At 40.2% G+C, this 12396-nt stretch overlaps 1 protein-coding gene across 1 annotated transcript; it reads right to left on the bottom strand.

The window, feature by feature from the left end:
• Positions 1 to 1916: 1916 nt before the first annotated feature.
• On the bottom strand, positions 1917 to 8875 carry LOC124143664 (penicillin-binding protein 4-like). Its single transcript, XM_046512691.2, has 5 exons — positions 8430 to 8875; positions 6860 to 7039; positions 5924 to 6187; positions 5213 to 5460; positions 1917 to 3975 (listed from the first exon to the last, which is right to left on the bottom strand). Exons 1-5 carry the CDS (start codon positions 8732 to 8734, stop codon positions 3278 to 3280), a joined length of 1695 nt encoding a protein of 564 aa, XP_046368647.2. The 5' UTR covers positions 8735 to 8875; the 3' UTR covers positions 1917 to 3277.
• Positions 8876 to 12396: the final 3521 nt, after the last annotated feature.

Genomic DNA, 12396 nt, shown 5'->3' with positions numbered 1-12396 from the left:
CATGTTACAAAATAATTATTCCATTAACTGCACATTTCTAAAGGACATGTGAAATAAGCCAACATAGTCAGAAGACATATCTTCCGTCATCTTCCCGTGGCAAGAGAGTTAACTGACTTTAAAAGTCCAGTTTCCACCCTTGCCGAACTAGGCTGGTATTATGGAGTTACATTGTGGCTGGACTAACGAGTCTATGCATAGTCCAATCAAAATCGCGCTCCGAAATCGAAATCCGGTTGGTAAACTGTCATGCAGATTTCGGTCGATTGGAGGATTTGCAAAGCATGTTCACCGCTAACTCGTTGTCAACAGATATTTTCTAAATCTTAATCAAGGTGCTCGCGTGATTTGATGCACTCCGTGATGAAAGACTCGTTTTATCACAATATAGATCTTGATTATCGATCAGATCGTCTTGACGGGGCGCCACCGTTTTGTTTGAAGCAAATGATACGAAAGTGATACGAGAGGTGGAATCTGATTGGTCCATAGGAGAGGCATATAACTCGTATAGCCACTGATGGCGCCACGATCGAGCCCAGGAATTCCAGCCTAGTTCGGCAAGGGTGGAATCTGGACTTTTAAAGTCAGTTAATTCTCTTGCCTCAGGAACATGATCTTCCGTGTCCACGATTCATCTACCGGAGTCGGAAAGTCCAAATCATCAATTACCACTCCGAAACACACCGGAATTTGGACCTTGCTCAAGGGATCTTTCTTCAAGATGAGCATTTTTCATATATTTGTCTCTGTTGTGCATATTCCGATCATGTTACTTGATACTTGATAAGTGCAAAGTCAATATTGAGAAGCTATTAAGCATCCGTTGTGTATTTCAGACGTAACACTGTAACATTGTAACAATTAGCTTTTAAAATTCAATAAATTTTTATTCAATTAATATTCAAATTTATCATCTTATCGATTCTGTTAACGATGTAATAAAAGAATACAATTATTTACTATCACGATCCGATAAATATGCAAATGAGGTCAGGAACTGCTTTTAGGCCCATACGGAGATGTAATGTCAGCTTGACCAATACCTTCAGTTCCCAATGTATTCAGACATGAGATTTTCGATGTGTGCTTGTTTCTGCAGGGAACCATGGCTGCAAATCCAATCCACTGTTTCAGGTGCGGTTCACTCACTGTACGCAGTTTCTAAAGTAACTTTCTTCAGTAAGAATGCGTCTTAAACATCGATTATTATAAGAATGGCATTAACCTCATGTCTTTCTGCATCATAAATATCATATATTAGGAAAAAGAAAAAAATACTTATTCTCATCAAAGGCGCGCATAATGCAATTATCATACATAAGGCATAAACGATACAGAAATACACTTGTCTAATAATCTTTACGTAAGAATTATGGTGGATGCATTGAAATTACTGGTACTGCCTGAGTCTGTGCTTGTCCGCCCCCGATATTAAATGTCTGCATTTTTTGCTATTATGTTATATTGAATATAACTACCTGGTACGGTTTGTTATGAATTGTTTAACGCTGCACTCATCAGTATTCCAGCCATATATATGGAGCCTGAAAATAATCGTGTCTGGCCCAGACAAACCAGGTGTTGGTCTTATTCATTTACTGATTTTGTTACACCTAAAAACGACATGTTAATTTATTACGTTTGCTATGTACAGATATTCTGCTGCTTTTGAGTAAGGAGAAAGTTTAATAAATGTATTAATTTTGCAAAGAGGGAGAGTGTGGGAGACAGGTTTCTTTTGTATTTGGCTCAGCATTAATAATAGCCGCTACTGAGCTTATGATGAAAGATCGATGGTTTTGACGTCCGGTATAATCGGGGTTCACATTGTTAAACTGCACAATATGCCACAATCAATATATGGCCTGTACCATCTGAGTCGAAATATTTATCAGAGAGAACATCAAACCCAGTAACAGTTCATATCTCTGTTTATTGAAAAAATCATTATATATTTAACATATGTGTACATTTATTGAATGTTGCTTCTTTCAGATACCTAGAGAGCCCATGGTGGTTCCAAGGCCATCAGCAACCTATGCTTGTCGGATGAGGCGACTTAATGGATCGAGTGGTCAGACTCGGGAGGCGAAGTTGACTGCCTGCCATCATACCACGACTGCGTGCCATCATACCACGACTGCGTGCCATCATACCACGACTGCATGCCATCATACCACGACTGCGTGCCATCATACCACGACTGCATGCCATCATACCACGACTGCGTGCCATCATACCAAGACTGCGTGCCATCAGACCACGACTGCATGCCATCATACCACGACTGCATATCATCATACCACGACTGTGTGCAATCATACCACGACTGCATGCCAATATACCATGACTGTGTGCCATCATACCACGACTGCGTGCCATCATACCACGACTGCGTGCCATCAGACCATGACTGCGTATCATCATACCACGACTGCATGCCATCATACCATAACTGCGTGCCATCATACCACGACGGCATAGATCGTTCACCATATCAATCCCAGATTACTTATAGACTGCCGTAACATAACTTGACTATTGATCGGTGCGGCGTTAACGAATTAAGAAGAAACGAATAATCTACGAAAGTCTCCTCGGGATTATATACCGGCTCAAAGACAATTAACTACATTATTAGTATCTAGTCTTCAATTCACTTTGTCACTTCAGTTGCAGTTCATTGAGTTACAACATACCTAAAACAATATCGTAGCCGACTGCTTGTATGTGATGGGTATCCCAAATTAGAACAGAATTCTCCACAGGGCCTTGACAAGTTATACAAACTACCCGAGTTACAAATGGGTACTGATATTTATACCACGGAGTTCTATTTTGAAATAAAAGGCCAAATATGTTCTGTTGAACACAGGGTAAACAAGATGGTAAGCAGATCTGATGAACATTAATCAACATTTCAACCACACAATTAACCAGTTTAATCTTTTTTAACAAATGGTGCCTAAATAGTGGCCACAATAACAATCATCTTGTAAAGTAGAAACAATATATTACATCTCATTATTTGTTATTTTCTTGAATCCAATTATTGATCCCACCCCACACTAAAAATGTAACATTTTAAAAAACAAATCTCTATTTACTTTATACAAAGCATACGTTAAATGTATCTTTTATCTTTTCATCAGCATTTGGCCAGATATGAATACAATGGATAAAACTATGTATCGGAAGGAGTCACAAATATTTTTAGTGAAATATCCTATTGTCATAAGATGCTCCAGGTCAAACTTTTAAGATTATACAGTCCCTACCACATAAACAAGCTTAAGACTACACTTAGTGCTGCAAACACCATCGAAAGATTGCTAAACTCCTTTACGGTCTGCCCATTTGTTTCAGTGTTGGTACTTGTGTATATGTTTTTATCATAAAACCCGATACCTCTTTTAAATGTCAACTTGTGGGGGAAAATGAGGTCAATTTGTGAATACTTTCCTTTGTTTATCCCATGGAAGTTTACTGGAACCAGAACCGTAGCATTACCTGGCCGAGAAAACAACCTAAAGGAGCCCCATGCTTCCAATTTGAATGTACTTTTATCCACTGTGGTATTGAGAGAACCCGATAACCTGTTGTAGTGAAGTTCCAATGACGACCCTGGTCCCCTTCTGACATCAAGGTCACCAAACAGATAATGCCCGTATTTGCCAACATAACAATCAAGGCATTCCACTTCAGCGTTCGTGACGTCGGAATTATTTTGACCACTTGGCGGCATCTTTTCCCATGGCAAAGGGAATGTGCAAGCCGTGGATGAATTTAGCCAAGTTTGATCACCGATCAAAATATCAGAAATATAGAATGAGATAATTGTTTCTGTAATTCCCTCGTCCGTTGTCCCCGGTCCATTGGCACTTACAAAAATTCCAAAGTCCATGTCGGGGTAAAGTCCTAGCCAGGTTATGTAAGAAAACAAGCCCCCTGTGTGCCTGACTTGTTTATATCCTGGAAAAAAACATAGAATATTAAATACATTAACAATTGATATCTAAACACCTTACTTACATTTGTCATGATTGTGACATTGTGCGCTGGTAAAGTTGGACAAAATTGCAGTGAAAGTTATATGAATGGATCACTGAACATCAGTGATGACACCAGGTGTTCGCGAAAGACAGTAGTATGTTAAACTCAAGGGTCTGAAAATGAATTGGACTAAATGATGTTAGTCATTCTAGATACCTCAAGTGTATATAATATAATAATAGGATATTCAATACCATGATGATACTCTACAGTGATACAAGAACATGTGAAAGAGGAGCATAAAATACACTGACGAGCAAAAAAACGAAACCCAACCAATGCCTGTATTAATTTGGTCGTGTTGTAATATGACGATCAAGGTGGTGTTAAATTGGCGACATGTCAGGAGAGCGAGCTGTCCAAAGCAAATCGTTGACGTTATTCACTTGCTGTCATGAGAGACATGACTCTCTGCCAGTTCCTGTTCTATTATCATTGTGTAGTGTGCACCAACCTGAGTGTTTAGCGTCGATGTTGGCGTGTCCATATGATACCCCCGTAAAAGGTCAAAAGGCCCAAATACAATGGTGACGCAGTCGTTTGGATACAGTGGCTTTAGAATCTTGTGGCGTCACAGTCAAGAATCGGATCCTTACATCCGCAAATAATGATCTTATCTTGTGTGACTCGTGCCTGTCCTCAGTCACTCCACTGTCTGTCGGTGACAACGTGAGTGTTGCACGAGTGCAACCAAAGTGTCTAGCTACGGTTTACTTTGGTGAACTAAATCAAGAGTTTACAGTTTCACGCGTGTACATTTCTACGTTTGGGTTTCATGATTTGAGAACATCATTTAGTCTTCGAATCTAGATGCTGATAAGTTTGGTAGGTAAAAGGTCGACTTGCAATGGGATGCCCTCAGATGCTTGTTTAGCGGAATCGAGAACTATGATCTGCTATTCATGAAATTGACATTTTCATTACATTATAAATTATTATCATTGATAACAAAATAAGTTATTTACTAATATTCAAGAAGATGTGGTATCCTTAGCTTAAGTTTGTTCGCCACACCAGGCAGCCAGTACGATCACTTTTGCCAATGCTGTGTTAACAGCCAATTCCATGTCTCCCGCAGTTTTATGACTTGAAGATTGCTCATTGCAGCGTACAGCATATTTATTTATGAAAACATTAATTCTGGATTGTGTCTTACCCTTATAAGTCGACATGAACCATGCATAGCCATAGCCATACTGTAAGTCCACCACGGGAAACTTTGGCTTCGACAAGGATTGACTGATAGGAATACTCTCGTGAGATTTAAAGACCTCCGCGAGTGTTTTAGATTTGATCAGTGTGACGTTGTCTGCTGTCACCCCTTGCCTCAGCAGGAAGTGCATCCATTTAGCCATGTCCTCTGCTGATGACGCAATGGCACCTGCGGCCTCTCCTGGATGTATGCTGCGTAGAATCAAGATCAGCAGATAAAACAATGTGACTAAATCTTGATCTTCCATCGCCTGAAAGTGGTAAGAGAATAATAACGAGGATCGTTGTTCATGCTATCAACCACCGAATTGCCTCGCCTAGATTCTTCGATTATATACAGGTCGGCTAGAAATAGTAGGAATAATGATAAATGTGGCTTAAAACAACATTCACTCTCTCACTATACAGCATTTATTCAGGTATATGCTGATTTATAATTATGAATCATTGTTAACAATTGTGCTTAGGAGATATAATGTACGTTTCATTGTTGTTTTTGATAACTGGTTGATCGCAATGTGATAAATGTGAAAACGTAGATACATGAATAGCCCTACCGCCTGACAATCTTAATAATCTGTATAAGCTGAAAACGAGTGTTATTTGTGTCAATTGTTCAAAATAATTATTAAGCAAAAGTGATGTTTTATCTCACTCGTAAATGGAGGGGTCCGTTAATATGAGCTCGTTCTCCACGTCAAAGTAGGGTTTTGCCATAGCTGGTTCATTTACGCTTATCGTCTTTCCAAGGACACGTGACTGGTTCATCCCCAATGGCTTGAAGATTCGTTTCTCCAGAGTGGCTTCGTAAGATTCCCCTGACAACACTTCCACTATATGGCCGAGCAGAGCGTACCCCCAGTTGTTGTACTCGAAGACGTCACGGGATGGCTTAACTTCCGGAAGAAAGCGGAAACGCCTGCAAAAAAGAACAATAATAGCATAAACCACAGTAGTTCCTTCGTCACTTTGTCACAGTGTGAGATGTCAAGATCACAATGACAATTTGGTTTGACTGTATGTGTGGGCTGTGTGGTTTAACTGTAAGTGATCATGAGAGTTAGGTTATATTAGCTGATTGAAGTTAGTGTATTTGCTTGAATGCTTTGCTTGATGTGAACGTGCAACCATTTTGCAATTTTGGCAATCTTTATCCTAATTCTGGGCAGTCATTGAAGACTGTGTGTCTTGTTTGGGCCCTGGGGTTTGAGTGATGGCCGTCAGCTTAAGTGGTTGTACCGGAACCGACATGGGACTTATAACAGGGCTTGAGGATGTAGCTCGCAGAGAGAGAGAGAGAGAGAGAGAGAGAGAGAGAGACAGAGAGAGAGAGAGAGAGACAGAGAGAGAGACAGAGAGACAGAGAGAGACAGACAGAGAGAGAGACGGCTGTTCGACATGGAAATGGAATTGTAATGACCACAGAAAATTAGTGATGACACCAGGTGTCATGACGGTAAACAACTCCGCCGCCGAATTGGGGCGACTTCGATGACAAGGCAGAGTACCCTCTTATACAAAAATACATATTCTGGCATGTGACATTTTCCTGAAAAATAATGTTATATAATCAGATGTGAAAAAAGTGTACTTGGCAAAATCAGTTCTCGTCAAGTTGTGGTCCAGTCCAGCAAACAGGGGCAAGACCGCAGGCTGTAACCCTGTGCGGTGGGTCAAAAGATCCTTCAGAGTAGTCTCCCTTGTTCTCTCCTCGTCCACAAATGCAAAGTCTGGACCCAACACGTCCTTGACCTTTGACGTCCATGTTAAACTGTAACAGTAATAAACACGAATAACAACAACAATATACAAGGGAAACTAAGTATACTCACTCACACTTACCACATTTCGACTGTTCCTCACTGTATATAAATTAATAATGTAAACTGCAAAGATCCAAAGCAATGTATATTTTCATACGTGAGGGACAATACGTACAGGACTGAAATAAACATGAACATGTGACTGTACAGCTAAAAGCACAAAGCATTGGGAGCGATTCTGAAATATACCTGTACATAAATTGTAAAATAGTTTTGAATCTTTATTCGAGAAAATTAACGGTAAAGATCGTTGTTCATCAACATTAAATTTAATTTTAGGACTTTGTGGAGTCAAATGCTACATACAATTATTTGTTTATTGTTATTACAGAATACTCAATAACGCAATGATCTTATACCAAAAGCAATTTGATTTGAATATCCGGAAGTGAATACAACTCGACAGTCGTTCTGTGGTCATTCTTACACATTAGATACACTATCATACCATACACATTAGGAACCAAAACTAAAAGTTTCCAATGAAATTTTAAATGGCACAGAACGTTACGTGCCTAAAATATTTCCTGTAGGGCGTTAAATACTCACTCAGTCTAGTATCTGTTGAAGTGTTGATGATGCTAGAGTATACATATCATTACGTAAATATTGTTCAGTGGAACAACGTTAGAGTAGAGGAAACAAACACCCTTGATGAATAAGACCATGACCACCTATTTTGAATGAGAGTGACCTGGTTTTATATCCACTTTAAGACAATTATATACAAATGATTACTCTCGACAAGGACCCCAGGACCCTACCCCTTCGGCGGCCTGACCGGACAACCTCGGGGTCGGCTCCTAGGGTCCTTGATTTTACATATTGATCTCGACAAGAGTAATGATTCCTTACGTTAAACCGAATTTCACTTCAGTTTACAATTGATGAAGCTGTTAGACTGTCCCCTGTTTCGTTACAATAATTTTGCTGCGAACCGTGAAATGTTAGTATCAGACGCAATCTTGTTTTCTAACAGACGAGTCAGTATTCATCACTTGACAGGTCAATACTGATCATGTGACGAGTCCGTATTTAAGGTCAATGTCAGTCACGTGAATTTGGGGTCAACATTGAAACGTATTGTTTCGTCACATGGAACGGATTAAACCAATGGAATTGCAAAATTTCTCATTAAGAGATTAACCTCGCTGTGATCTACGAGGATTTTCACAATTGATAATCTACAATTCCAAACTAACTAACTTATGTCCAGGCAAGAGGTTATTGTATTCGTGCCTAGAAATTCACTCACCTAGAAATAGTGTCACAGAGTACTGTCGCTTGTTAAGTAATGGGTAGAATGTATCATGTATGTGTTTTTTATGTCTGACATACCTTCCATTACTTTCATCCAACATCATGGCCAGGAGGGTACTCGTGAAAGCTTTGGTCACAGATCCAATTCCAAACAAAGTATCCTTGGTAACGTTCACTCCTTGTTCTATGTCCGCCTGTCCGAACCCCCGTGTCCACGTCTCACCCCCCTTCACAACAGCCAGGGTCAGCCCGGGGACCTGTCTACAATGCATGACCTCTTCCACAAACATTGCCACCTTACTCGCCTGGTCATCGGAGAAAACCTCCGCCGACCCTATTGAGACAGAGAACATGAGCAGTAATACTACTATACACCACATCATGTATTTTGCAGAGTTATCAAGGTACTGAACGGCTTACGAGATTCTAGGCGTTGGCCTCAACGTAAAGTACGCCCGCCGAGAAAATATATATGAGGCGATATGGGTTGAGATTACAGATAAGCTGAGTTGCTTCGTTGTATGACAGGCAGATCTAAGTGCATCCGCAAACACTGAACGCGAGATACAGGGGCGAAGCACTCTCACCGACAGTCTCGTTGTGTTTTACTTCAGATAACAAGGAGATACATACCAGCATTACTTTGGTGATGGAAGGCGTGGGATGTTAAAGGGGTCAATCAATGACACAGTCGTGTTAATCTTAATGCCAGATGGGTTTGTTGGCCTGTGTTGGTTCATGGTAATTGTATGTTGTAACGAAGATAACTCACCTTGTACCCTGGTCCGGATATTCTTTCCCCGCAGACACGTGTGATTCTTAGGTAGCCAGGAGTATGTGATAAGAAAACTATATAAATTGTTATATTTTGAATGACATCTCTCGAAGAGAGCAATATTCATGATGTCCATCACACGTGATAGATGTTTAATGCGTATGATTCATGGACAAGTCAATATTTTAGGGTATGCTTGAGAGTATAATTCCACAAAACTATTGATCGATATATTATTGAGTCTATACTCATCTCTCTCTAATACACCGCTGTGCCATACTTGACGCATGATTGTACCTAAAATAACTGAAGTTTCCCTTTCTAAGTAGTACACGAGTGAAAATGTGAGTGAGGGAGTTAACGCGGCTGTTTGAACATTATTTCGGGTACATCACGAAGTGTAAACATAATGTTGGATAAAAGCTCCAAATGAACAGGTCCTTTATTGAAGGTCGCTTGTTGAAACCAACTAGCAAAGGTATGGTCCTGACAATTTAGGGCAAATCTGAAATTCGACCCCGGATTATGTCACAACTAAATTACACAACAGGTGCCTGTGATGACTGACACAGCCGCGTCACTAAAACATGAAACTAGAGCATTATTCAGCATTATCTTATATCTTTATGACATGGAAAATATGCAGTTGCCTGCCTTGCCTCTCACCTTCTCGTCTAAGGCTGTACATGTTGTGTTATTCCGAAACATTGCATGAGTGAATGTTGATCTCCGTTAGTCGCCTCTTATGACAAGCATAGTCGCCTTTGACGGCATGCATGGGTTGCTGAAGACCTATTCTACCCCGGATCACCACGTGTCTTATTTGAACCGATTTCATTTACTTTGTTAACTTATCATTTCTGAGGAATAGCAAAGAGTACTTTAAAATTACACTAAAACATAAATAATACACTGCATTCAGTTGTCTCACACAAGGAGTGAAATCGGTAATGTGTTAGCCTCCATCCTTGCGGGTAAAAGCAGCACAGCGTACACTCTCTCTCAGGGTAGATAAGTAAAACACGGGTAGTGGTCAAAGGGAAGCAACTCCTGTTCTCATTGCATTGTGTCATGTGCGGATGGGCTATAAATACCAACACTTGAAGCAGATGACATTTTAGAACCTTTTTTGTTCCATGCACACGTTACATCATGGCTCTCATTTCCTACTAAAAGTAAGTTTGTGGAATTAATCCGAATAAGGATTTGGGTAATATAAACTGTGTAATTAAATAGCTTAAACGAAATATGTTACATTGCTTATTCATATGAAGAACATCAATTAAGTCTAAGTTCGAGTATTTGGTGTAAAACTTATTTATTTTCGAAAGCAAATCCAAGAAAAAAAATAGCTTATTTAGCTGAGAACACAATACTTTATGACAGGAGTGGGGATTTCTACTTTCCAATAGTTAGCTTTCCCCTCATGTCGAGCAAAATTCCAGCAGTTCCAGTGTTTGGCGTCTACATTTTACTACTTTGAGTTACACATCGAGAATGTTCTTTCTCGAAGCCTTCAAAGAGCGTCATACGACTGTTTCTCAGAAGTTGTTGGATCAGGGTTACAACATACGGGGCCTTGGTGAAGCATTTTGAGAAGTGTTGCCTTAGAGACGTGGCTGCCTTCTCCAAGAGACCAAATGATGCAATTCCATATTTTGGCCTACATCTATACTACATATGTGACCTATGTCATCGGTGGGACAGGGTGCGCTTATCTTTCCGTGAAAACTGTTGGATAAATTAACGTCTTTAGCCTTCATTACTTCGGGCTTTCCCCCACACATTTAACTGACACGTCATCAAATGACAGACGTATTGCTCAAACCGACGTTAAACAAACCTTACACATTAGTGTCTTTTGCAACAACCCCCATGAAGATCAGGTTAGAACTGCTCTTCTGAAACGCATGTTTATCTTCAGAGGCGATGTCATGAGGAGCGTCACACGCCAGTTTTGTTCGATATACAAAATAAACCAATCCTGACCACCCTATCCTTCTTACTGGAGACATTTCCAAATGCCCACGGCACCATAGTGTGGTATTGGTAATGCCAGTAGGTCGGTAATTGTAGTGTAAAGCAGAAACACCAGTGACTGAACGTATGAGCAGCGATCGACACTGTCAGGTACGATAACATGCACCACAGATGTATCAGAGTCTGACCCGATGCCCCTTGCTCAGTTCGTACCACAACCATGGGATAGCTGGTATCTATTCTTCACCGGAAATATCCATATCCTGAATGTGTTGTTGGGAAGAAATACACCTGTGGACATTCGAGAAACGGCTAGGCCTTTAAAACCATCTGGATCTCAAATGTGGATCGGATGGTTATAATGTGTGACCAGCTGGTCGACTGTGTATCACTGATCGTATCCCGATTTTATAGCTCATGCTCTCAAACACTGGCTAGTCTGTTCAAAACGATTATTTACAGACCGCTCATACAACGGTAACATTTTTGCGGAGATCAACATTCACTCATACAATGTTTCGGAATTTTAATTCTTTGTCGTAAGATGCTAATTATGATTGCTCATGCTATCAAATACTGAATTGCCTCACCTAGACTCGATTAGACACAGGCCGCCATGCAATACTTGGAATTATGATGACTGTGGCTTAAAGCTACATTTACTATGCCCGATGGTCGCAGTTTTTCCAGATATATGCAGATTAATAATTATTTGTCATTGTTGTTTCATAACTGCTTAATCTTTAGTGCGAAAAGAACACACGTTTCTCGTCCAAGTAATAGGTTTTGAATAAAAAGCTCAAACGTAGATACGTGAATAATCTTTATAAGCTGAAAACGCACTGTGTGTATGTCTCAAATGCACAAAGTAATTATCAAACGAAAGGGATTAAATGTTTATTCTTACTCGTTAATTGAGGGATCCGTTAATGTCAGCTTGTTCTCCACGTTTAAGTACGGTTTTGCCATTCCTGGTGCATTTGTGGTTATCGTCTTTCCCAGGACACGTGATTCGTTCATCCCCAGTGTCTTGAAGATCCGTTTCTCCAGAGTGGCTTCGTAGGATTCCCCTAGTGACAACACTTCCACAACATGGCCGAGCAGCGCGGACGCTCAGTTATTGTACTCGTAGGCGTCCCGTGATGGTACGAACTGCTTGAAGGAAGCGGAAACGCCTGCGAAAAGAATAATAATATCACACACAGTAGTTTAACCATATTTGTTTTTGTGTTACAGTGGAGGATTGTAATAGGTATAAAATGAGCAAATTGATACCCTTGGCCCAGTCAT

The sequence above is a fragment of the Haliotis rufescens genome, unplaced genomic scaffold (assembly GCF_023055435.1).
Source record: "Haliotis rufescens isolate VD_foot unplaced genomic scaffold, xgHalRufe1.0.p SCAF_7, whole genome shotgun sequence".
NCBI lineage: Eukaryota > Metazoa > Mollusca > Gastropoda > Lepetellida > Haliotidae > Haliotis > Haliotis rufescens.
This window is presented reverse-complemented; position numbering and strand designations above follow the sequence as displayed.